Genomic DNA, 26,853 nt, shown 5'->3' with positions numbered 1-26,853 from the left:
TTTGAGAACATGCTCATTAGGAAGAAGTATAGTTGCCAAAAGAAAATTTATCTCCGTTACGCTGAGGACACTATCTTCTAGTGATGAAGAATGCAGGCTTTTGAATCTGACCTCTTGGCTGGAATCCAAACTCAGCTACTCAGTAGGTTTGCGATCTTAGGCAAGTAATTTAACCTCCCAAACCTCTATTTCTTCTTCTGTAAAATGGAGATAGCGGTACTTCCTGTTTGCTCAGTTGTTCCGAGGAACGAATGAGATAATGTATGTGTGTCGTCCTTAGCGTAGTGCTGGATAACTAGCTTTTATCAGTTACTTACTGATTGTGTTTTTAAGCATGCGAGAAATGTAAATGTCGACCTAGCTACATTATTGACTTCTAGTTCACGCAGAGTCAAAGCTTATCTGTGTGAAGCGTTAGTTAAATAGACTGTGCTTCTTAAATGTTCAGGGAGAAGCAATTAGATTTTCTACAGGTTTAGAATTATTTTACCAATGTTTCAAAATGTGTGATCACGTGGGGATATACATTCAGGCTTGGGGGCAGAATTGAATAAACTCTGTAAGAAGGCTTAGAGTGGTAGAGACAACTCAAAACCGAGGGAGGGAGGGAGCGAGGGAAACAAGGAAAAGAAAGAAAGGAAAGAGGGAGAGGGTTATTAGGTCACACAACTGGAATAGTCTAGGGTTTAAAAAGCTGATATCACTAGATCCAGCTGGCTTTACCGTGTCTTAGAAATCAGGCTTAGTGTCTCATTTGGTTCTGTTTTAGCCTTATTCTCAGGAAGGCTCTCTGTATGTGGTGACAAAGATGGCCGTCAGCAGCTTTAGATCCTACTAGCCTGGCAACCTCTGCAGAGAGAGACATTCTCTCTCTCTCAAAGATTCCAGCAAAACCCCAGGATTGCATATCAGTGGGCCAATTTGGGTCACGTGCCTGGTTCTGAACCAGTCACTGTAGGGGACATGGACCCACGCATGGGTGTGTGTGGGCATGAGAGTCAGTCCATGGTGGCAGAATGCTGAGTTAGTACCGAGCTGGAGCAGCTCAGTTCCTTTCTAGGGAAGGAAGGGGAGCTCCCACTTCTGGGCCAAGCACAGCTAAGGCAGTCATTCTACTGTTTGCTTTATTTTTTCTTTTCTGGAGGATTATTTTTCAATCCGAATTTTTGCTTTTGTTTTCCATTAGACTATTCGTGCATGAGGCACCATAGACCCTGAGCTGCTGGCCTCAGTCCTACCCGATAACAGCCCTTCCCAGTTGCTAGTACAAACATTAGGTTTCCACGTGGAGGAGTTTTTCAGGCTGTTCAAACTTGTGATAATCAGGGAACCACGGCCATACGACCTGAAGCAACATTCTCATTCTTGTCATTAAACATAATCTTTACTGGTATGCTCAGACTCTCTACCACTGTTTGTAACTATCTGGGACACCCTAGGCTTGCAACCATGGACAGGGCTGCTGAAGCTAGCTGCACTACTGTCATGTGCGTGGTGGAGCTGTTTATTTTGAGGCAGACGTCTGGCTAGCTGGGGTCATCAAGGTTGTAGTTGTATGAATAAAGGGAATGTTGCTTCCCGTCCTACACTGCTGCTGTTTTTCCAGTGAATGTGCTTAGCCTAAAGCCTGATTGCTTGTGGTTTAAAAGAGGCAGGACTTTTCTGAGGTAGCCAGATCTGAAATAAACTTTCTCTGTGTGGCTCAGGCTTTATCCTAAGCAGGTATCCTGCCGCCCTGTAGTCAGCTGTGGAAGTGATTACAAATGTTTGTCTATAAACCCAAGGCCTTTGAGGTGTAGGTTTCTTGTTAAATGGAGACAATCCTGATAGCCTCGCTCAGGAGTCCGTGGCGACCCTTATGAGACGTGGGTGAATACTGGATTTCCTGTTTACTGTACCTTTTCTCCTGAGCCTTTCGCAGTGGTCCTGGGTCATTTCAGGAGACCCAAGATTGGACCAATTGGGTTCACTCCTGAAAAGCAGGACTGCAGGAAAAGTAACCAACATGGAAAATAAATACCACAGTTAGGAGGGTGGTACATGAAGGAAAGAGATCCAGAGGCAAAGGAAAACCTCGGGGTGGCCCACCTATCAAAGGCATGTCCGTTGGAGAGATCTTCCTTGGAGAAGGGCATGTGGCTTCCCTAAGCACTGGGGGTGCAGGGAGGCCTGCAGCTGGATCCCTCTGAGATCCAAAGTGTTCTGCGTGTAGTAGCGGAGCAGCCTTTCTAGAGGGGAACAGGGATCCAGCATGTGCTTGGAAATGAAGTCAGCCCAATTGATCAGGGACATACATAAGCCTGAAGAGAACTGGAAACGAGCTCTAGGATTTCCTGGTAGAAAATGGAATGTCTTACAGCACAGGTGTCCTGCTTCCTTTCTTCCTATGGGTGGGACCTTGGAAGGGGAGGGATTCTGATTTCTGAACTGTTGCAATGGGAATGATGAACCTGGAGTACAGAGCAAAGGCTGGGAAGATTGTGTTTGCTCAGAGAACAGCTGGCCTGACTTAGGAGAGTTTTATTATTCTTGTTTTTATTTTGTTTACTCATTTTTGTTTGTACAGGAAATGTACTCCAACAATTCAGAAATTAAGAGTTCAAAAAGGTATATGCATCAAAACCTCTCCTTCCCCAGCCAGCAGTCAGACACCAATGTTGTCAGTTTGTTTTGTATCCTTCGGAGTTATCTTATGCATGGACAAGCAAATTTATATGGATGAATTCTTTCCCTCATATTTGCACAGATACACATTATTCTAGACCTTTCTTTTTTTTTAATTGAGCAGTCATAGAGCTTGTTTCATATCAAGTACGTTAAAAAAAAAACCTTTCTCATTCATGTTTATGTTTACATATTATGTTACGCTCTGACTATGCCCTCATTTATTTAACCAGTTCTCTCTTGGGTGGACATTTAAGTTGTTTCCAAGTGTTTGCCCTTACAAATAAGGCTATTGTGAATAAATTTGTAAATGTGTGAGGATATTGAAGTGGAATGGAAGGGTCAAAGGGTACAACACACTTGACATTTTGACAGATGTGGAGGTGGTATTCCCACCTGCTATGTGTCAGAGTGCCAGGACAGTATCAAACTGAGCATGAAGGAAGCGGGAGAGAAACAACTAAGTAAAGTTGTGAACAAGTTTAACAGGTAGGATGGGGTGGGAAAGACTATGATTATGGGAAGTGCCCAGTAGTTAGTTTCACATCGAAAAGAACCATCAAACAAACAAAAACTTTTTTTTTTTTTTTTTTTTTTGTGGTACTCGGGCCTCTCACTGTTGTGGCCTCTCCCGTTTTGGAGCACAGGCTCCGGATGCGCAGGCTCAGCGGCCATGGCTCACGGGCCCAGCTGCTCCGCGGCACGTGGGATTTTCCCGGACCGGGGCACGAACCCGCGTTCCCTGCATCGGCAGGCGGACTCTCAACCACTGCGCCACCAGGGAAGCCCCGAAACAAAAACTTTGACGGTTGGCAAAGCAAGAGTAATAAAGTGAGTTGAGATTACAGAACGGGGATTAGAACCTCATAAATGTCACTTGGACTTTATGATGTGGGACCCAAGATTGAAAACACCACTACAAAAGGCTCGGCCCTATGGGAGAGAAAAGACCTATTAAGAGAGGAGAGGGGGGCTTCCCTGGTGGCACAGTGGTTGGGAGTCCACCTGCCGATTCAGGGGACACGGGTTCGTGCCCCGGTCCGGGGGGATCCCACATGCTGTGGAGCAACTAGACCCGTGAGCCATGGCCACTGAGCCTGCGCGTCCGGAGCCTGTGCTTCGCAACAAGAGAGGCCGCGGTAGCGAGAGGCCCGCGCACCGCAATGAAGAATGGCCCCCGCTTGCCGCAACTAGAGAAAGCCCTCGCACAGAAACGAAGACCCAACGCAGCCAAAATAAATACATAAATAAATAAATAAACTCCTACCCAACACCTAGGTATTGAAGGGTTGTTTTTTGTTTTTGCCTTCCACCCCCCCCCCCCCCATTTATAGTTTCTGCCCTGAATGTAGATAAAGAAACCAGGCAATCTGCCACTCTGGCTCTAATGCTGAAGCAAAGCTAGAAACTAGTTTATGAAGTGAAAGTGATGGGTCTCTTGAGAGAGTGGCCATTGTTATTTTGAGAGTTCATGACAGGGAGGGAGGGGAGAACGCGGCATAGCCAGACATGCACTGTGGACCTTGGAAATCATACCTTTGAAAGTTCAGAAATAGAAGTGATGACTCAAGGATATCGAACTACATAAAAATATACTTATTTCTGACTGTGCAACCTCACAAATAATATACCAATAAAAAGGAAAAGGTAGAGGTACCTTGAGAGGAACCAGTTTTCAAAGGGGCTTGTACAAAAGGTAGGAAGGACGGAGAAAAGTGCACCTGCACGAACAGCATCAGGAAGATCAAACCCCACTGAAAGGGACAGTTCTGAGGACAATGGGAAGATTTTCCTTTAAAGTTATGTTCTCAAGAAGATCAAAGAAAGAATGGGCTTGGTTCCACTGATACCTCTGACAGGTGCACAGAACTTAGGACAGCAGTCCCCAGGCTGCTTGTTTATAAGTGAATTTTAAGGAATCAGAGAAATCAAGTGAGTTGCTAAAAAACTGGAAGTAACCATTTTCTTCTCCTCCTCCTCCTCCTCTTTTTTCAAAATGGCAAAGAAAGTTAGAAGGGTTCTATAAAATTCAGTCTACTGAGTTTGAGGTCAACCCTATGATGGTTTGTGAGAAGACAAAGTAGGGATCTGTGTCCATTAAGAGTAAGTTACGTCTAATTGGCCTCATTGGTTTGGCCAGGAGTGCATCTTGTAGTGGTAGGCTGGGTAAATCCTCACTTCAGTGAGGCACTGCGAAAACATTGCTTGGGATAGTCTTGTGGATAAGATAGAGGAATATAGGATGAATGCTAAAACAGGCATATCGGTACCCAAGTGATAATGAATAATATCTTAAGACTACCTCTAGGAAGATTTTTTTTGCAGAGGGTCATGTCATCTGCCTTTGGTCCTCCTGCCTGGTGTGCATTTTTAGTCCATAATTTAGCTGCTGATATAGAAGGCCTTCAAGTTGTGATGACAGGAAGCCAAAGGAAACTAAGTGGATCGGTTGACATTGGGATTCATGAAGACCTACACAGACTGGAGCAATCCATAAGTTGGCAGGAAAAGAGTAAAAGAGAGGCCAGGAGAACCTGAGTAGTGCAGAGCTGCCGAAGGTAAGGAGTAAGACGAGGGAGCCACGCAGCTTGAGGACAGAGGATGCGTGTGTGGATCTGACCGCGAGGAGGGTGCTGACCCCTTTTGTGCTGGAGATAGAGCTCGAGCTCATCTGCCTGGAGAGTGGGGGTGGGGATGAGGTGATGAAAATCAGGGCCAGCGGGTCTAGACCCCTCACTTGAGAGAGACAACAATGAAGGGAACAGGAGAAGAGTGAGGGCCGTGACGTTCTTGAAACTTACATAAGAGAGAGAAGAGCAGGTGTGAAGACCGGCAGGGCCAGTGACCAGGAGAGACTAAAGGTTCTGGGAGAGTGGCCAGTAAGGGAAGCATGCTGGAGGGTGCAGAGCCACTGGGCTTTTGTTGTCAGCGATCAATGTCATATGGGCCTTAACTGTGTTGCATGACCTTGAGGTGTTTTCTGTTGCTCTCCCGGTTTCTCTCCTTCATTTCTTATGGCTCAAACGCTTGGTGGCAAAAGGAGAAGCAGTGGGGAAAGTGAACTCACATTTATCGAAGGCCTCCGTGTGCCAGGGCACCGTGTGAGGTGTTTACCAAAGTCAGATGAGCGGGTGAAGCCAACCCTCTGACGACTGACTCTGGGGAAAGACAACGTGGGGCTGTCTCTGGGCTAACTCAGGTGCGCTAGCTCCAGGAGAGAGTGGCTGGGAGGCCAGGAGCCCGCTTATGACGGCGATGCCTGCATCTGCAGCTCTCCCAGTTCAAGTGGCATCGCTGGAGGGAGAGCAGGCTGGCGTAGGGGCCCTAGCAGTGCTCTCTCAGACCCAAGCTGCCATCCGGACCCTCAGTTTTCCTTCTACATTTCCTTCTACATTCTTCTTTTAGGAAACACTGTTTCTGTGGGGGATGGAAAACCTCTTTCTAGCATGCCTGGACAGTTCTCATGGTGCCAGGCGGCAAACCTCCCAGTACCAGGTGCCAGTGCTCAGAATGTCAGTAAAGGTGGGCAGAGACGGGCTAAACACTTTAAATGGCTGCCACCCACCCTAGGCTCTGTCGGGATCTGTTGCCAACTGTCTCCTTAACTCCATGCCCCGGCCCCGTCAGCTGCCCACAGTCTTCCCCAGGCTCTTGGGTTTCTCGTTGCCATGAGTGGCACCATCCTCCACCCTGCCAGCCAGGCCCATGACTCCTTGTCCCCTTTACTTCCCCACACAGGCAAGGGATCTAGAACGTGCCTACTTCACGTCACTTAGACTCGTCCCATCTCTCTGTCTCGACCCAGGCGGAATTAGTCACTCACCGCTCCCGGGAAGCCCCATGGTCCTATTGGTGTAGCACGTACAGCCTGTTGTGATTGCTATTTGTGTGTTTCTCCTCACTCACCTGCGAGCGCCATTGCTCACTGTGGCCTTGGGTCTCTGTGGAGTGACGCTAGATGTCTGTGGAGTAAATAAAGGAAAGCCCAGCAGAGCTGCTAGTGCAAGGGATTCAGAACCGAGTAGGTATGAATTCCAAGGGTTGCAGTTATTTTCCAAAGTTGCAATAAAAGGTCAAAATGTTCTTGAGGCTACAGAGGAGTCAGGTCTGGTGTCGGGTGTGAGGGAGCGTTTAGGGCTGGGGACGTAGTAGCGTGCGTGCGCGTGTTGTGCGCCGTATGTCCCCTGTGCACAGGTGTTGGCACGTTTGGGGAGGGCGTCGGCGAGTGTAGAAGGGATGCATCCGTATGTGATCCCATCTCCGCTCTTGCTAGACTCTGCGCCTCAGACGCTGTCATGCAAGGACGGCCCCCAGTATGGTACGAAGGCCATACTGCAGACGGGCCCACGGATGGGGCAGGTCAGGGAAAATGCCACGTCTTTTGGTTCCTGTGAAGAGAGCATATGGTCACGGACAGCGACCGCTGTGTGCCCCCTGCCGTACACTTCCATCCTTCTGTTCTGCTCTCCTAAGGAGTTCCGTGTCTGAGCGCTGACTGACCCTGCGTGCTTTTCTTCTCCTCTCTCTTCCTTCCTACAGTCGGTTCTGAATGTGATCGGTGAGCTGCAGCAGCAGATGTGTAGGCTGCAGCTGGACATCCACAGGCAGATTCAAGAGCGCCTCTCACTCAGTAGGGACCACCCTGAGGAGGTGGCAGCCGACGACGGTGCGGCCCGGCCCCAGCCCTGCGGCCAGGAGTGTGCCCGTTGGGAGGGGTCACCTGTAGGAACCACACTTAAGTATATCAGAGCATGCGTGTGTGTGGCATCTCGCTGGCGGAGGGGCTGGGGCTTCTCCTACCTGGAACAGCGTGTGCTGGCTTAACATGGATCCGTGGTCACCTCTGGGCAGAGCTTGGGACTTGCTCCCCTCGGGATGTGAGCTGAGCTCCGTGACCCTCGCTGAACAGGGTCTGAGCCGGTGAGGCCAACCCTCTGACCGGTGGCAGTACTCGTCTCTCTCAGGGCTGGGAATGAGGTGTGTCAGGTGCCCTGAGTAACGGGGCGTCGGTGTAAAAGCAAGCTTCGGGTCCCCTTCCCAGGTACGACTCAGACACTGGTTCTCCCTCCTGGGCTGGGAGATTAAATGACGTTTCAGCTCCCATGATTTTTTTTTTTTTTAATTTAAGAAAAAATAGCATCATAAAATAATCCTCTCAAGTTTATTTTTAAAGAGGTTTATCCCCAGTGAGAAAATAGAACACAAGTGTCCACAGGCTGTGACAACTCTCATCATCTGAATTTCCGGGAAAAGCTCTCCCGTGTGATCACATTTGAGGCCCTATGGGGTGTATCTGCCTGGGATTCTGGACTTGGCCCCTTGCGCTGGTGTCACCAGGTCCTTTGTGGTGGCAGCTGCACAGAGATGAGCCTGTGCTTCCAAGGCCCGCTATCGAAGAGGACTTGGAAGCCCAAGGGAAAGTCAAGGGCGTAGTAGCCATGTCTGTAGGAAGTTGCCATGGTCCATACTCAACTATGGGACATGTGGGAAATCACCACCCAGACTTGGGCGTGAGGGGAGGGGGCCTCGGTGGGGAAAAATCGAGAGTCAAGATATAGGTGTAGATTTGGAAAGGGAAGCTCTGAGAGGGGTGCTGGGCATGCCCCCTGGTGAGTGGGTTACCCCAGAAAGACTTGTAAAAGAAGTTACACTGTGCACCAGTGTTTATAGCCCACGATGGGCAACAAAGAGCTTAGAAGGAAGGGGATGTGCCGGAGAGGTCAGAGAGCCTGGAGGGCATCATGCTCTGGGTCCCCACAGTGGCAGCTCCTCAGCAGGAACCTGCACACTTTCAGTTCTGCCATCAGCAGGCCTGGCGTCCCCTCAGGCAGGGCCAGAAATGTTCTCAGAAAATGATCCTGGATCTGCCACAAGTCACAACAGGCCTTAAAGTCTAATGTTGCAGATCACAGGGGCAGTAACCTTAGCTTGGAAGATACGTTTCTAAAAGGGCATCAACAAATGTTCACCTCCTTTATAAGAAAATCTTAGTGAATATCCCTGCACAATGCAAGTGTAAGCAATGTAACTTTCTGGTGGGTTGTCTCAGGATGCAAAGGCCCGTTAAATGATGGCTTGAATTGCAAGTGTTCGTTCATCAAGAAATAACGCATACCTAACTATGTGCCAGAGGTTAGCAGAGCTCACGGAGTTCACAGTGTAGGAGAACTAGCCATCAGCCATCACACCAGTAACTGTTTAATTGCAAATGATATAAGATTATACAGATGCCACAAGAGAGTATAGCAGAGGGACCTGATGAAGTATAGAGGTTGGAATAGCTTTGCTCATGGCGGCCTGAAGGATGGACAGGGGTTAACCTGGCAGAAAGTTCCAGACAGAGGGAGGGAGAGGCATGTGTGAGGGCCCAAGTCAGAAAGAGGAACTAAAAAGTATCCAGCGTGGCTGGAGCATAACTGGGGAGAGACAGTAGTACAAGAGGCAGGCAGGGTGCTGGGTTAGGCCAGGCCGTACTGGTCGTGGGTTAAAGTTCATGGGCTTTTGAGGAGCAGGGAAGGGCCAGGATCAGATCTGTGCTGTAATTGTATTGTTCCCCTGGATGCCATGGGGGTCGATGGCTTCAAGAAGGGCAAGATGACAGAAGACCAACCAGTGGAGAGGCTGTCCAGGCTCTCAGCAGTAACTGCTAGTGATGCTAGAGTTGAGATAAAAGAGAGATTCAGGTGATTTCCTTGAAGGTGGAATTTAGAAGGCTTGGGGGGTGAGTTATGTATGTAGGGGGGGAAGACAGAAGGAGGTGCCAAGGATGGAGCCCAGGTTTCTGGCACAGGATGGAGATGCCATTTAGTGAGACAGGGATGTCTGTGAGGGGGAATTAAGGGTTACACTTGGGTCATGACAGTCGTAAGATGCCTCTGTGCCATCCACGTGGAGATGTTGTGGGAAGTTTGTTATGTGAATCTGGAGTTCAGAAAGTCTATGGGAAGTAATCGCTTTTATGCTAATTTTTCTGATAGAAACCAGTCAGCAGGACCCTTTGTCCATTAAAGGAACCTAGGTTTGGGATAAGGGTGCTCAGCGGTGTCTTTACTAAAAGGGGTACTTTAGAAAGCAGGGGCCCTGGGGTCAGAAGATACAGCCCTGATTTCCAGCTCCACCACCGGCAAGTTGTTTAAATGTCACTTCCCCACTCAGCAACCTTCAGAGGCTCCCTACTTTCTAAAGAATGGCATCAGATCGCCTCATATTCTCATCCCAAAGCCTTTACAGTAAGGCCCCACCGTTTCCCACTGAATGCTGCCCATCCTGTGCTCCAGCCCAGCAGGCTGTCTGCCCTCTCCCTGGACGCCGCCTCCCTCCGTCCTTTCTTCAAGCCAACCCCTCCTCTGAACTGGAACACCCAGACCGGCTTCTGCATTTCACACTTAGCATTTGTCCTTTTAGCGTTTTGTGTCTATCCTCCTGGCTGTCACTTCCTCTGTGAAGCCTTGCGGGAACACCGCCCTCCTCCCCTGGGTTCCTCGACCCCCAGCACAGACAGATGCTCCCTGTTAGCCTGCTTCCTGCTACTTTGCCTGTAACAAGCTGCCTCATTTCTGCATCTCAGTTTCTCTTGCTCCCAACTCCTACCTGTCCTTCCCCCTACACATACGTGCATGATTTGGGCACACCCTGCGGGGAACACAGATGTCAGAAAGGAGCGGGGAGAACAAGTTCTGCGAAGAAGAAGCAAGTTTTCTCTTCCTTTTGTCTGGAACTCCCTGGCCTTTGTTTTGTAACGGGCACATAGCTTTTCCTGAAACGAGGACCGTGTTTAAAGATTGGAGCCAGCCACGGCGTGGAGCCTGACGCGGTCGCTCCTGCCTTGGTATCCACTGTGCATGTGTTACCCAGGGTTGTAGATCCCAGGAGCATCCTGTTCTTTAACCATCAGAACTCTGTCTTTCTTCGTCACCCCCCTAGGAGTTACTGCAGGAGCTCCGGCACCTCAAAATCAAGGTGGAAGAGCTGGAAAATGAACGGAACCAGTATGAATGGAAACTGAAGGCCACCAAGGTAAAAGGCGGTTCTGATGCTTATGGAGAAGCTTTGAGGCCCAGTGGGGAGGGTCTGGGGTGTGCCGTAGCCTAAGGCTGAGGAATGGGAATGGATCCCACTGTGTGTACACGCAACAGTGCCCAGATTGTGCGAGCAGACAGATTTAATCCAGGAGGGCTCTTTTCCTGGGGAAAGCCCATGAGATTATGAGCTGCTGAGGTCGCCAAGTCTCCCTCTCTCTGTGTCCCATGGCACCCCCCCCCCCCGCCCCGGCCCAGGCTGACACTGGGCCAAGCAGGGCCTCTATGAGTGAGTGATGAGTCCTAGGACAGATGAATGCCAACATTGTCTTAGCTGCATCATTTTAAATTTAGCAGCCCCTCTAATAATCAGTTTCTAGAAAGAGGTATGCTTTTATTTTTAGCAATTCCTCAGAATATATACTTGTCATATTTTTGTAACCAGATCATGTTTCTATTGAACTGGGGAGCTTGCTATCTAAAGGACACCCACGATACATTCTTTCATGAAATAAATTTTATCCCTCCCTCCTTTGTTTTCGCTAATAGTTTCCTCCTTCATTTCCTCTAATAGTTGGAATGGATTCAGCCCACACATTTATCGTTTTGGCCAGAACGTTGTATTTTAAAACGTCGAATTAGCTGTCACTTAAGCATTAGGAAATTTCACATATACAGTTAGACTTCCATGCAGGCAAAGGAGTAACGCTCTGGGGTTGGGGGCGGGAAGCTCTAAAACCCTGAAGCAGTTTCTCCGCCTGAGGAGCTGGCCAGGCTCCCTCTGGTGGGTGGGTGCACGCCTGCCTTTCCACTGAGAGCTCTGCAGCGCCACCCACAAGTGTTACCACATGGTCCTGTAGGCATCTTCATCTTTACTTCTTAGAGTTTTCTTAACATCTAGTTTGTACTTTCAGTTTTATTTTTTCTATACCTTCAAATGATTCTAAAAACAATAATAACCGTTATAGATAATTTTAAACCACAAAAATTTAAAAGAATAAAAATCATTCGTAAACTGCCCAGGAGCTACCACTATTAATATTTCCTTCCAGGAATTTCTCTTTTTGGGGTCTCTCTCTCTCTCTCTTAATTTTGATGTTGATAATTTATACACAGTTTTATACCATGCTATTAAAAGAAAACTCCGAACATGATGTTGATGTCTGTATAATATTCTATTGCATAAATGTAATTTTCTTAACTGTTTTACAGATGAGGAAACTGAGGCACAGAGTAGTTAGGCAACTTTCCCAAGATCTTACAGCTAGTCAGCTCCAGCGCTAGACAATCTGCTTGATCATCTACTGCTCTGTTCTTATCTACGTGTCCCCTTGTGTGCACTGTGCTTCACAACCCCCAGTTCTAGGAGCACCGTTTCTCTAAAAGCTCAGAACCTCCCATCCCCACGATCCCCTCAAGCGAGTCCTGTCTTGGTGAAACCTTCGAAGTTGTACACTCCACCTTCTATTATAAAACCAAACAACTCGTTTGAATCACCTAAGCGCTTTGCCTTGGCATGTAGACCTTTGAGATACTGTGGATTATTTAATAACCACCACGTCTGGAGACCCTCCTGTGTGCCAGAATGTGTCCAGCCCTTTGTACACGTTTTCTCATTTGGTCCATAAAATAGCCCAGCGAGGTCTATTGATTTATTGTCCTCGTTTTCCTGGTGGGGAAACTGAGGCTCAGAGTGGCCAAGGGGAGGTTCTGATCTGGATCTGTGTCATTCCAAAACTCATGCTCTTTTCCCTCTGTCATCCTAATTCCCTGCAGTTGAAACCTGCCTTGTTTTTGAAAGTTCTTCCATTTTCTGTGTAAAGCTTCTCAGTCCGTCAGCGTGCTTCGTCTTTCAGTGCAGCGGCGGTAGGGCAGGGTCCCTGGGTTTAATAACGCCCAGGATCTGCAGGGAGGCAGAGCCCCCATCTCTGCCTGGCTTTGTCCCAGACCTCTCACCACACAGCTCCAGCCTCAGTGGCCATGGCAGTAGCATACTTTTCCCCATGGTCAGGTGCACGGCCTCTGGGCTGTTGTAGACTTCCCAGCTTAGGGACAGATACCTTTCTCAGCGTAAGAGAGGACCTGTCATTTCTGGCCTATTCTGTGAAAATGGGCACATGGGAGATTGGGCCCAGCCACTTGGTCTGTAGAGTTGTAAATAAATGACTTCACCCAGAGGCAGGCCTCAGAGAAGAAGAGCCTGGGCTCTGCCTTGATAGCATCTCATCACTGGTGTCCACTGTGGGGCCCGCAGACAAGAATCAGGCATCCGGATTCCTAACAGCTCTCACCCTGTCTACAAGGAAGGGGAGAAATGGGTGTGGAAGGTGCAAGAAAAGTTAAGAGAATATCTTCCAAGAATATTCTGGCCCTTGTAGAAATGAGAGGCATTTGGATTGAGTCCCAAGGCTAGTATTTTCAGAAGCCACTGTTGCCATCAATCGTAAGCCCACGGGCTCCAAGGCCCTGGGTTAGCTGTGCAAAGCTGCCCATGGCCGCGAGTCTCTGCAAGCCATTTGGTACAGCTGGACCCAGCTCTCTGTCCTCTGTAGGTGGAAACCAAGCAAAGGGACAGTGCTCTGTAGGGACTTTGGGTAAGGAAACCCACCCCTTTGCCACCTCTTTGTTTTTACATGGGCCCATTTTGGGGATGTTAGGGAAGGTTTGTCCAGAACCCCTTGAGGTGGACTCAGGGAGCCCTCTCCCCACACGAGGAGCCCTCATCTGTGCTATTAACTCAGCTGCAGGCAGCCTAGGCTGGGTGGAGCCCTGGCTTTCGAGCAGGCAGGGTTCACGTCCTGGCCTGGTCGCTGAATAGCTCTGTGACTTGGGAGTCGAATCCTTCCCTACTCCTGTTTTCTCCCCGGTGACGTGCAGGGGTACTGCTTCATCCCATGGTTTCCTGAGAGGATTGCGTGAGGGTTGCGTGAGGGTTGATGTAAGAACGCAGTGAGCATGGAGAGTAGGCTCTCAGCCCGTGTGTCCTGAAGCTGAACACAGGCCTGTTGGGTGGAAGGGCCACCAACAGGACCAGTGCTCATTTGATTACTTGACTTGTTCAAAAATGGCCTCGGGATAGGACGAGCCCATACCGTAACCTTGCAGAATAAAGGTGGGGCCCGACTGGGCTACCACATGGGGGGCGGGTGCCCAGAGTAGAAGCTTCTGCTGTGTGTGCCGTTGACTGGCTGGGAGTTGGTTCTCACCCCCTTTCTTAGTCTGTTTTGTTTATTTTCTTTTTTATAGATTTTATTTTATTTATTTATTTATTTATTTTTGGCTGAGTTGGGTCTTCGTTGCTGCACGTGGGCTTTCTCTAGTTGCAGCAATGGGGGCCCCTCTTCATTGCGGTGTGCAGGCTTCTCACTGTGGTGGCTTGGCTTGTTGCGGAGCACAGGCTGTAGGCAGACGGGCTTCAGTAGTTGTGGCACACGGGCTCAGTAGTTGTGGCGCATGGGCTCAGCAGTTGTGGTGCACGGGCTTCAGTAGTTATGGCTCGCGGGCTTCAGAGTGCAGGCTCAGTAGTTGTGGCACATGGTCTTAGTTGCTCCGCAGCATGTGGGATCCTCCTGGACCAGAGATCGAACCCGTGTCCTCTACATTGGCAGGCGGACTCTTAACCACTGCACCACCAGGGAAGCCCCTCTTAGTCTGGTGTGATGCTCAGAGCACTAGCTAGTTATCCATAAGTGAAGGAGTAGGATGAGAGCAGCAACAGAAGTGGCATTTATTGAGGACTTACTATCTACTGAGCATGAGACTAAGTTGTTCATAACCCTTACCACATTTACTCCTTACTGCAGCCCCGTGTGCTAAATGCTGTTTTCCTGGTTTTATAGATGAACCAAGACTCAGAAATGTTAAACCACTTACCCAACTAGGAAATGAGAGAATCCAAGTTTAACTCCAAAGCCAGCATGCCTCTCAGGACGGGACCTACCCAGTTCTGACCTTCTAATCAGTATGGGAGCACAGGGACCACCTGGCTTGCTGTTACGTGTGCAGCTTAATCTGCTGGTAGAGACTTGGGAACCACCCAGTGCTGCTGCCCACGCGAATGCGTGTGTGCGCCTGTGTTGATTTACAAAAGTACGTCCACTCAGCACACCTGAATGCTGTATGCAATGCTTGTATGTAATTTCATTTGGGTAAAGGAGCATAGATGTCTGAGGTTGGGCAGAGGCTGTGGCTGTGCATTCAGGGTGGGAGAGTTTGAGGGAGGGAACTCTTGGCTCACTCATTGTCTACTAGTAGCGATTTGATTTCCACTGTATTTCCTGTATGGGGTGGAAAAACGAAAGATGAACGTACTTGTTACAGTGGTTTACGGACATGCTACTGCAGAATATCTTGGGAGAAGGAAGACCATGTCCAGAAAGAGAATATCCATCTTTGGACCAAGGGCAGCCCTCCCATTGAGCACGTTCCCAGCTCCTCAGGCCTCTGACTTATTTTGGCTGCAGAAGGCATGGGAGGGAAAGAGCCTGGTCAGGCAGGAGGATGCAGGAGAAAGAGCAGGTGGATGGCCAGGGCCACGGGCATGTCCTCAGTGGCCAGGAAGAGCGCGTTCATTCTGCAGAGCTCCACCTTGTGGGGAGGGCGGTGAACACCTCTCACTGCTCACCTCTGGCAGCTTTGCTCCTAACTTCCTAATGTGTCCTCGGACCCACTGGCCCTGGGCTCTGACTTGAGGTACTTTGTCATGGTCTGGTAGTCCCTCTGAGCTGGTAGGATGGCTTTTTCTCTTCCAGGCTGAGGTAGCCCAGCTGCAAGAGCAGGTAGCCCTGAAGGATGCAGAAATTGAGCGTCTGCACAGTCAGCTCTCCCGGACTGCAGCTCTGCACAATGACCATGCAGAGAAAGGTAACTGGGCTGACTGTGACCGAATGCAGTTTGCCCTTTGGCCCTGGGCCCTGTCTTATAAGTGGGCATGTGTGTCTCTGGGTGTGTGTACTGCTGTGTGAGGAGGCATGAAATGTGCACGTACGTGTGTGTGTGTGTGTGTGTTCGTGTGTGCACGCATGGGCCTATAAAGCCCAGCTCTGTTGTGGAATCATTACCATGAACCCCTCCCCTGTTTGGAGGACTCAGTGGAATCATTACCGTGAACCCCTCCCCTGTTCGGAGGACTCAGTGGAATCATTACCATGAACCCCTCCCCTGTCCGGAGGACTCAGTGGAATCATTACCATGAACCCCTCCCCTGTCCGGAGGACTCAGTGGAATCATTACCATGGACCCCTCCCCTGTTTGGAGGACTCAGTGGAATCATTACCATGAACCCCTCCCCTGTTCGGAGGACTCAGCTCTGAAGGCTTTTCTCAGATGCACTCTGACCGTTGAAGCTCTCTGTGCAGCTCCCCCTGGGGCTTTTACTCTTTCCCTTAATTGAAAGGACTTGTCTTTGTGTTATTACCAAAGAAGAGGCTTTAGCAATTCACTCAGTCGTTGAATGGAGCCCTGCCTGGTACTCACATAAGAGCCTGAGGTTACAGAAACAGATGCGTTATTTCCCATCCTTTGGATCTCAACTTAAATGTTACCCCTCAGGAAGACCTTTCCTGGCCACCCTACCTCAGCTAGGTGCCCCCGTTTTTCTCAAGCTCAGCACTCTTTTTCTTTCATAGTACTTATTGTAATTGATCAGTGTTGTATTTTGTGAGGTCTTATATAGACTGTCATCCTCCTTCTGGGGCAGTGACTGTGTCTCTCTCATTTGAGACCATATCCACAGAGCTTCACATGGCATTCAGCCCATGGCTCCTAAGAAATATTTATTGAATAAGTGAAAGGATGGTGAATGGTCCCTGAGGAGTTCAAATCTTGCTGATTAAAAATAGAGGCTAAATCCTCAAGTATTCTTAATGCGTATTTGATATTTACAGCTATTTGCCTTATACGCAAAATGATCACACACCCTCCAGCTTCTCCTCTGGCCCCCAGGCTGCAGAGCAGCGCTGGGGAGCCCTGTGAACTAGCCCCACTACAGTTGCAGCTGGGCCTCGGCACCAGCACCGCTTAGCTTGGATCCCTGGTGGGGGTGGGGAAGCTGTGCAGCCCTGAAACAATGGCTTAGGCGGGAGGAGGAAATTAGTGACCCATGTGCTCATCCCTCCGCCAGCCTTTCTCTTGTCTTCTCAAGCCACTGAGTATGTCACCTACTTGCCATGGCTTAATGTGGAGACCGGAGACCCCTGAGATACTCTAGACTGTCTGTGATGCTAAACTTGCATAAAGAGTTCCCCAGGCCCTGACTTGTGGGCCAGGCAGGCTTCCCCTGCACTCTGTGCTTCCCCACAGGCCTCGCCTTCCAGGCCCCACCGCATTCCATCACCGGGCGCCTCCTGGAGCTGATGCTCGGGGCCTTGCTCTGGCTGCGGCCTGCCCAAGGCATCGAGGTTTGCCAGCCTTCGTCTGGAGTTTACTGCCCTCCCCTCCACAGACTGGGTTGCCAAGCTGATCTTTAGCTGTCAAGAGCCTAAGATAGTGAACAGCAAGCACTCTGCACCTCCCTCTGAAGCTGAATCCCTACAACTAGTTACACAAAGTCCTAAATCCATTCTTCCTATTCTTGCCGGCTGTAGCAAGCATCCCGAAAGGAGATGGGGTGACTATACCTATTTTTGTCCCCTTGTCTGCTGTAGTTCTCTTACGTAGACATCCCTATTCTCTGTAGTACCCAATTTGGGGACGGCTATAGGGCTTTGCTTGGAAAAACTAGCTATGTGTTAATTCTTAGACCTCCACATGTTGGGCAGAAAGACCCCCAGCTCCTTTAGGCTTTAGCCTTTGACCTGGCTCTCCAGACTAGTTTGGGAAGAATTCGAGAGAGTCTCTTGGGGCCAAGGTGAGAGAAGGCAGTGTGTTGTCCACCACAGACTTACAAAGATCCCTTGGCCCATAGAGAAATTCTGTAGGCTTATGATGAACGAAGATTGCTTTCCTTAACAGTAGCGTTTGTTTTAACATACTTATAGATCCAGCTAGACACTGTTAGTCGATTCCGACTGTGACCTTCTAAATTGAGCCAAGTACCTGACTCTTGTTTACATAATCATTCTTGCCCTGTCTCTGTTCAGCTATAGGCTTCCTTTTTTCTCTCATTTTAAATTCTCTTCTGCTACAATCCACGGGACAGTGTGATTCTCTCTAAAACTAGTTAGCAGCCGCCCAGGTACATGCCTACTCAAGTCATAGAGGATAAATGTCTGTTTCCTTGTGGGATGTCAGTTGTGAAAGATTTGGGGGTTCCTCTGTGTCACCCTTGAATAAATGGCATTTTGTTTTTTCCCCACAAATGTCTCTAAAGAGAAGACAAAATAGTAGGTTCATTCGTTTAATAGTCCAGCAAATATGTAATGAGACTGACTCTATGCCAGACACCATCATGGGCTCGTTAAAGAAGTAGGGAGCCACGTGTAACTTATTCATATGGAAAGTCTTAGCATCTTAGCAGGTGGGAATAGTTGTCTGCATTTACGTAAGTAAATCTTCCTATACCTAAATTCTTTCAGACCAAGAAATCCAACGTCTGAAAATGGGGATGGAAACTTTGCTTGTTGCCAATGAAGATAAGGTAAGATGGCCATGGAGCGGCCCTGCCCTTTCCCTGCTGACATTCCTGGTTCTGTTTGGTCCTATTAGTCTCTGATATTTTGGACAGGGCTGTGCCCATCAGACCACCGACTCAGGGAAGTGTCAGGAGAATGGCCTCTGCCTCCTAGACACATGGCTCAGCCACCTGTTTTTGGCTTTGACGCCTGGGAGCTTTGCCTAAATGGCATCTCCCAAAGGCAGAATAAAGCCATTCCTGTTCATGCAGGTGTAGGGAAAAAAAATACCACTGAGGTTACTGCCAATATCATAGCTGCTGCTCAGACTACTAGCAAAACTCAAGAACGGTTCACCAGTCTCCCACGTTCATGATCTGGTGATAGACCCATCGTAACTGGTGATGCATAATCATAAAATAGCCACCTCCGTAACTAGAGAGCACCTGTCTGGCGAAAACATCAGCTCTAAGGATCACAGCCCTGCATATTACAGACGAGGAAACATACTCAAAGTGCTAATGTAGGTTTGCCCAAGGTCAGGTAACAGTAGATAGCAGAGCCAGGGTCATACCCAAGTTTATCTAGCTCTGAAATCTGTGTGGCCTCCCCAAGTCCCCAGCCTTTGCTGAAAGAAATGATCTCCTCTGGGAATTTCCTCTATTGCGTAAGGAATCTCAGCCTCCTACGGAGCAAGTGAGAGTTTTGAGAGAAATACGACAGCTTTATTTTAGTCTTTTTTTTTTTTTTTTTTTCCCCACATAGCTGCAGAGGACAATACTCGGACTAGGAGGCAGATTTCAATGGCTATGTCAGGAGGGTAGGAAGACAATGAGTTTCCTGCTTCGGGAAATGTTTGAGCCCCTCGAAGGCTGTATCGAACAGGGAGTGTTTTATGACTAGAGATTGGACTCGTAGCCTTCAGGTAGAGGCAAGAGTGCTTGCAGCTGCTCCGGAGGTAGACCACTGAGAACCCAGGGCCTGGACACTGTGTTTCCCTTTGGAATATTCTATGGCTTCCACATAGCATTTCTTCTCAGTGTGCCCAGAACACAGCCAGGGCCCCCAGATGAAATCGCCAGGTGCCAGTGGTGTTGTTTACATAGAAATCTGTCTTGTCCTGTGACAGGACCGTCGGATAGAGGAGCTTACTGGGCTGTTAAACCAGTACCGAAGGGTGAAGGAGATCGTGATGGCGACTCAAGGTAAGAGCAAGGGGGAGCTTTGCCGTTTTCTCCCCCACATGTCCCATCTCTACGGTGTTAAATCCAGGGGCAGACCTGCCAGAAGAGTCCTCATCTTCATTTGGAGAAATGCTCTGCTGGAGAATGGAGCTGGTTAGACTGCCCTGGGTGGGGGGACACTGGCAGCCATTGCTTGCCAGAAGTTGTGGCAAATGGCAGAGTCAGTTCAGAGCTTCCAGGAGCTACCCAGATCGCCAAGGAAAGACAGCCTTCAACTCGAGCCATTGGCGATCCCTACCCTTGGAAGATCTACGCATCTGCCCGGGACACCTCTTAGAGGCAGTGAGGGCAGTCAAACCTGGATCCGAAGGCAGCTTAATACCCTCGTTGGGGATTAGAGCCTCCCCACCTCCTGGAGAATCTAAAAGCTTCCCCAGCAGACGCCAGGACACTTGGGGAACCTTCTTTGAGTTGCCGGGTACCTGGGTTCCCATAGGAAGTCACAGCGCAGTGAGAGCTGTTTGTGTTGCCCTGAAGAATCTTCTGAATCACACTTTTAATGTCCCTTTATGTTTTTCTTTGTCTTTTTTTTAATATAAATTTATTTATTTTTGGCTGCGTTGGGTCTTCGTTGCTGCACGTGGGCTTTCTCTAGTTGCGGCGAGCGGGGGCTACTCTTCGTTGCGGTGCGCGGGCTTCTCATTGCGGTGGCTTCTCTTGTTGCAGAGCACGGGCTCTAGGCACACAGGCTTCAGTAGTTGTGGCTCGCAGGCTCTAGAGCACAGGCTCAGTAGTCGCAGCGCATGGGCTTCTCATTGCGGTGGCTTCTCTTGTTGCGGAGCACGGGCTTTAGGCACACAGGCTTCAGTAGTTGTGGCTTGCGGGCTCTAGAGCGCAGGCTCAGTAGTTGCGGCGCACAGGCTTAGTTGCTCCGCGGCACGTGGGATCTTCCTGGACCAGGGCTCGAACCCGTGTCCCCTGCATTGGCAGGCGGATTCCTATCCACTGCACCACCAGGGAAGTCCCTCTTTGTCCTTCTTAATGAAGGAGAAACAACGTTAGGATTTTGTGGTACAATTATAGGTTTCTAAACAAGTCACGTGGTAGTAATTATCTCTTCTGCGTTAATGCTTCCAGGGCCTTCAGAAAGAACTCTCTCAATCAATGAGGAAGAACTGGAGGGAGGTTTCAGAAACTGGAACACTGCAAATAAAGGCCCTGAAGAACTTTTTAAACCAGAGGTACTGTGTTTCCGGTCATGATGTGGGGTTTCAGCAGGCCCCAGGAGCTTACCCTGGGCCTGGGGGAGGATCTAATCAGGTACCAGTCAGGTATGTCTCAGGTGTAAATCTTGACAGGTAGAAAAAAATTAAATCAATGGAGTTAGCCCCCGAGGCCTTGGGAAGAGCACTGAGGCTGGGGAGCAGTCAGGGCCTGTGTTCCCGTTGGGAGGGACAGCATAGTGGATACTGGACTTCCCAGGATAGGAATTTTCTTTTTTAACTGGTTTCCTTGCTTGTTTTTGCCTTTCCTCTCTGGACTATAGCCTAGACCAAAGGTGGTCTTTGTTTTATTTACCACTGTCTCTCCAGGATCTGCAGTGATGCCTGGTACCCAGTAGGATTCAACAGATATTTGTTGAATGAATGAATGAATGCATATTGCTCATTTGGAGGGATAGCTGAACTTTTGAAGTGATACATTCCTATTTCACAGACAACGTCCCGCCCCTATAACCAGCACACAGATTTCCTTTTTTCTTGTTTAAAATTTGATCCAGTTCTATGAACCTCTCTGGACTTAGTCTAGATACACGTAGGCAAATTAACTCATAGATACAGATCTCAGATGAAGAAGGGGTTTCAGCCCAGGATCCAAAAGGTTCTTGAAACTCCAGAACAGTCACAATAAAAAGGATCTTAGCGGTCCAACTCAACCCTTTTAATTAAGGGAGGAGCAAAAGTGTCACCCGGTGGCCCAGTTATGTAGTCAGAGCAGGCATCCCACATTGCTGGCAATGATAGCAGTAACTGATGCCCAGTACCTCTGGGTGGTCCCTGTGATGAGCACTGCACGTGACTCACCTCATTTACTCCTCATGACCCCTTTGGGATTCTTTTATTGTGTTGCAGCTGAGGCTCAGAGAAGGTAAGTAATCTGCTCTAGGTCACCCAGCAAGTAGATGGCAGAACTTGGACTTGAACACAAAAGCCCAGGCGTTTAACAACTTACATACTGTGATGCCAGGGTTCTTTCTATGGTAGACCAAAAAGATACTGGGATCTAGAGAATAGAGGCAGCCCTTGCAGACAGGAAAGACATCAAATTGTGTCCTTATCTTCCACCAGATTAGCTCACGTTCATTCCACCCTTGATACTCTTGCCTTTCTGGCCTCCTTGCTAAGCTCATTCTCATTTCTCAAGATTCAGCTCAAGTGTTCTCCCCTCTGAAGCCTTCCTAACCTTCCCACCAACAAGAAGGATCCTCTCCCTCCCCTTTATCCCCATATTATATTATAGGTATTGGTATCAGAGGGACATGTTGCATTGCTCTTTCATCCTAATTAACTTACCTGACTCCCTGATGTGGGCAGTGCTTGCCCCACACCCAGCACAGGGCCTGGTAGGCAGTAGATGTTGCTCGTGTTTGTTGATTGACTATACGAATTACAGAGTTGCTCATTGCCAGCAGAAATCGACTCCGGCTGACCTTTGCCAACACGGAATGTTTTTAAGAGGGTGTGCAGTGGCTCACTGAATGAAAGGAAAAGCTGGAGAACCAAGCTCAGAAAAGGCAGGGGCAGCCAGGGATTCAGGTCTCAGGACTGACTTGTCAGGACTCTACTGCTAGAATGTGAACTTAGGCCCTGGAAGGAGAGGCAAGTTGGCCAAGGTTGTTCAGTATACCTTCCTCCTTGTCTACAGCCATACCACCCTGAACGCGCCTGGTCTTTTCCAGTATGTCTTCCTTTTTGGCATCTTAAAAAAGCAAGGCATTGGAATTGATGTAGCCACCAGGGGTGGAGATGTAACTCCCCAAGAGGAATTGTCCAAAAAACGGGAAAGGATGGTGGGTAGTCTCCAAACAGTATCTGTCCAGTGACTCTTCCGTTTCCGGTGCAGGTATCTCCAAGAGGTAGCTCTCCCACGGCGGGACCACCCCCGCTACCGCAGAAATCACTGGAAACCAGGTAGGAGGCCCAAGCACCTCCGTGGAGCCACTGTGCTCTCAGGCCCCTCTCGGGGCTCCAGACGTGGCAGTGAGCACAGCCACCATGTCCTGAGCACACCTGTCCTCCCTTTTGGCCCCAGCAGTGGTCACCAGGGCCAAAATGCTGGAGCAGTCATGAACCTTGCCTACCTGCCCTGGCCACAGAGGGCCTTCCCTTCCCACAGGCTGAAGGTCCGGGTCGTTGTCACTGAGAAAAGACTTGGCCAGGGGTTGGGGCCTCAGAGAAGAGGTGGCTGCACCTCATCTGTGCCCCCTAGTGGTTCTTCAGAGCATCTTGTGAGGTGTGCCTGTCATTCCCGTCAGCCCCTCTGGAACGTCCTTCCTGCTCTCAGGGAATCTAGCCCTGTGACAATCCACATTCTCCAGGGAGGACCATTTCTCCTCGCAGGGAAGTTGGTCCGGTTGCTTTGGGGAAGCTTCACATAGCAATGAGCTTATCACAGGCTGGCCTGTGGGGTCACTTCGCTGCCCCCTGACTGATTCTCTCGAAAATGAACCTATCTCCAGTTCCCTACATCAGCTCTTTAGAACACATTTCCAGGTTACGGGGATCTGGAGCTTTGCTGCCGAGAGCAGGCTGCCTTTCAGCCTAGGTATCTGGGGAAGACAGCCGCAAGCGTGGTGGGAGCTTCCCCAGAAGGGCACTGAGTCTTCAGAGGTCTGAAGCCCGTGCACTCTGACCCCCATTTCCAGAAAGCCATTGTTCCCTGAGCCTTTAGCCTCAGGGGAAAACGGCAGCGTCAAGGAGGGCCACTGGCCAGTCGTTAGTTTTGCAGAAGAAATTTGGTTGATGAGTTCACTCAGAAGTCGGCACTGAGTGACCCACACTGACCAGACTCACAAGAGACGAATGTACTAACAGATGCTGCTTTATTCATATGAACTGAGAAATATCACTGCCCAGGAGAATTGACACAAGGCAACCCTGTCACCTCTTCTCTATCCAGTTGGTGCCCTTCTCTGCACAATAGCCCCGGAGAAAGCAAATTCCTCTGAGCAGACTGCTCAGGGCATACAGAGACAGAGCAGAGGGTTGAAGGATCCTAGCAGGTGACGCTTTGGAGCTGTGGCTGATGCGCTCGTCTCCACTCCAAGGCGGCACCACCTCCCTCGCTGGGTTACTGTCAGACTCACAGACGAGGCAGTATTGGCTTTTGACTCCACAGACGTTGGCCTTCTTTTATGACCACACAACAGCCAGCTCCCACCAATACCACTGAATTGAGTGTATTCAGGGTTTTTGAGGAATGCCAAGGACTTCTGATTTGGATTTCGGTGATGCTCTCATGCCCTCACCAAGACATTGTCAGACCAGGCCATCCCCAAAGTGGGCCGTTCTCATCTTACGTGTAATGGTTATGATGAGAGGGTGTTTTGTTTTGTTTTTTTCCTGCCCTTGACCCTAAGCCCAAGATAGACTACCAGTTAAACATCTGAAGTGTCCTCTGCGCGAATGATACCACGTACCTCCTCCTCCAGTTACTGTTTCCTTATTGACTTTCTTTTGTGTTTTTCCAGGGCTCAGAAAAAACTCTCCTGTAGTCTCGAAGACCTGAGAAGTGAATCCGTGGATAAGGTCAGCCCGTCAGTCTATCCATAAAGATGTCTGAGTTATTTCTTTGTGCCCAGCACAGTCCTGGGATTCACAGGCTGGGTGCTGTCCCTACCTCGTGGAAGCTTTTATCAAGTTTGCTGGGCAGGCAGGAATTACAGGAACATTCTGAGAAAATGTTCAGGTGCAGTGCAGCCCAAGGCATCCTAGAGGCAGGGCAAGTCAGGACACGCTACCTAGAGCTGGTGAGAGAAGACGCTGAGGTGGGCATGGGCAGGGGAAATGGTGCGGAGTAGGAGGGAGTAAGGTCAGAGCCACGAGTCAGATGGAGCCTGAGGACATCTCGAATCCGGGCCCTGTTTCTCCAGGGCACTTGGGAGTGTTGCACAGATTTTGAATGAGGACATAATGTGGATAAAGGAGACCCCGGGGGTGGGTTATGGGATAAAGTAGATTGGAGAGGAAGCTTTTTAAGGAGTCTAGAAAGGCATGAGGAGGGCTTTGTGGCCCCTGACCAGGTGGGTAACCCCCATGCTGAAGGGGGTGGGTCACAGGCTCTTGAGCAGCAAGGTCATTGAAGATGCAGGGGTCCTGCCCTATAGACAACCTTCAGTGACCTTGCCGCATAGATCCCTCGATGTCCAGCAGTACGCCAGACTCCCTGGTGATACAGTAGAAAACCAGGAAGGATGGAGCTGGCAGTGGCTTTGCTCCCACGATCACGTGCCTCTCGCTCCCCCAGTCAGATTGCTGGCAGCTGCCCGGGGACATGTGTCCACGAGGTCGGACAGTGACCTGTGTTTGCTCCACGGATGGTGATGATCTGACATAAAGACGGGGAGGAAGGGGTGAGCCTGGCAGGTTCAGGCAGGCAGGTGGCCCTGAGTTGCTGTTGTGACTAACGCAGTTCTCCTTTTCTCCACATAACTGAAATCCTCCTTGCCATCCCATAGTGCGTCGGTGGGAACCAGCTGTCCCCAGTGGTAGAACCCAAGGTACATTAACCGCATGTCCCTTTCGTCTATGTGAGCTTGTGCTGTTTGCCAGAGGCTTTTCACTTAGCAAGTTACAGCTCTGGTAACCTTACGATATGTTAACCGTGAGGGGTATCAGGGTGACAGGAACGACGAAACTTCCTCTCCTGTTTTCTTTTTATGTGCACCCAGCTGGATCCTGTGCTTTCATCTCTATTATCTGTGGGATAGGATTTCTTATCATCTCCTCCATCTTATAGGCTCTAATAATTCCTCTTTGACAAGGCAAAGTAGATCTGATCTCTGGGAAGGGGGATATTATGATCTCAGCACACAAGTAGAGGTATATGACAGCTCTCATCCTTTCTGCGCTGATAAGTCATGATTTAAAAAACCCAGGAGCACTTCCCTGGTGGCACAGTGGTTAAGAATCCGCCTGCCAATGGAGGGGACACGGGTCCGAGAAGATCCCACATGCCGCGGAGCAGCTAAGTCCATGCGCCACAACTACTGAGCCTGCGCTCTAGAGCCCGCGAGCCACAACTCCTGAGCCCACGAGCCACGACTGCTGAGGCTCACGCGCCTAGAGCCCGTGCTCTGCAACAAGAGAAGCCACTGCAATGAGAAGCCCATGCACCGCAACGAAGAGTAGCCCCCACTCGCCGCAACTAGAGAAAGCCCGCACGCAGCAACGAAGACCCAACGCAGCCAAAGATAAATAATAATTAAAACAAACAAAAAACCCAGGAGCACACTCAGCCTCAGGTGCAAGGATCCTTCTGTAGCGTCCCCTCACATGGGTGTCTGGCCCTTGCTTTCTGTGACTGAGAGCTCATGACATTGTAAGACACCCCCTGTGTTCTCTTCCAGCTCTGTCTGTTAGATCCATCTCTGGGCTTCCCTAGAAGGAGCATCTGCGGCTCGGCTCTCGCTGTGGAGTCCGTGGAGGGAGTCAGTCTCCCCTGCTCCTCACAGCTCTAGAACTGCAGTCCCTCAGCCCCTCTCTGCGCTACCATCTTCTCATGTGCACAGGGCAGAAGCCCTTAAAGTTTCTATTCTGTCACCTTAGGATGAGCACTTGGTCCTCGCTGCGTGCTCTGCGTCGTGCCCTGGGCCACACTTGAGCCTAATATTGTAGATGGGGTCTGCCCCGTGCACGCCTCGCTCCAGGGACTGAGGTCGTGCTTACTGCTGTCGCTCCAGACCCTGGGCAAAGGGTAATTCTCTGCGCCTCTGTTTAGTTCTGTCCTCGTGTGCTAGGCCAGAGGCGGGAATTGTTATTCTTTATTTAGAAACAATAAAACTGAGGTTCTGAGGGCCTCAAGAGAGTGAGGGTTTGGCCCGAGTCGGTCTGACTCACAGCCTGGGGTCTTCCCGCTCAGGTGTGCTACCTCTGTGCTGTTTTAGGGCAGCTGGGTCACCAGCCACATCTGCTCCTTGCCCGAGATTTCCATCCCCCACTCCTGTAACCAGGGTTATTCTTCTCAGAGACTGCAGGCGCAGAACCGACCTCGAGCATTTGTTTCCTCTGTGTCGTGTTCCGATGTTGCACCCCTTTCTCCAGCAGTGAGTCCTTCCTTCCTAGCTTCTCTCTTGGCCGAGCAGAGCTGAGAGAGAGCCCTTTCTGTTGCCCTTGGTTCCTTTCATCGTCTTTCTCACAGGTCTGGGCCGCCTTTGAA

The 26,853-nt window shown here is 49.7% G+C and overlaps 1 protein-coding gene across 5 annotated transcripts in view; it reads left to right on the top strand.

The window, feature by feature from the left end:
* PPFIBP2 (PPFIA binding protein 2) overlaps positions 1-26,853 on the top strand; it is a 159,370-nt gene that overhangs the window by 100,214 nt on the left and 32,303 nt on the right. For all 5 annotated transcript variants that reach the window (XM_070046151.1, XM_070046149.1, XM_060303558.2 and 2 more), the window contains exons 7-14: positions 10,588-10,680; positions 15,434-15,545; positions 18,197-18,258; positions 19,362-19,437; positions 20,554-20,657; positions 22,540-22,607; positions 24,167-24,224; positions 25,154-25,195. In XM_070046151.1, coding sequence (XP_069902252.1) covers positions 10,588-10,680; positions 15,434-15,545; positions 18,197-18,258; positions 19,362-19,437; positions 20,554-20,657; positions 22,540-22,607; positions 24,167-24,224; positions 25,154-25,195 — 615 coding nt within the window. The remainder of the gene's footprint in view (positions 1-10,587; positions 10,681-15,433; positions 15,546-18,196; positions 18,259-19,361; positions 19,438-20,553; positions 20,658-22,539; positions 22,608-24,166; positions 24,225-25,153; positions 25,196-26,853) is intronic.

The sequence above is a fragment of the Globicephala melas genome, chromosome 8, assembly GCF_963455315.2.
Source record: "Globicephala melas chromosome 8, mGloMel1.2, whole genome shotgun sequence".
Lineage (NCBI taxonomy): Eukaryota > Metazoa > Chordata > Mammalia > Artiodactyla > Delphinidae > Globicephala > Globicephala melas.
This window is presented reverse-complemented; position numbering and strand designations above follow the sequence as displayed.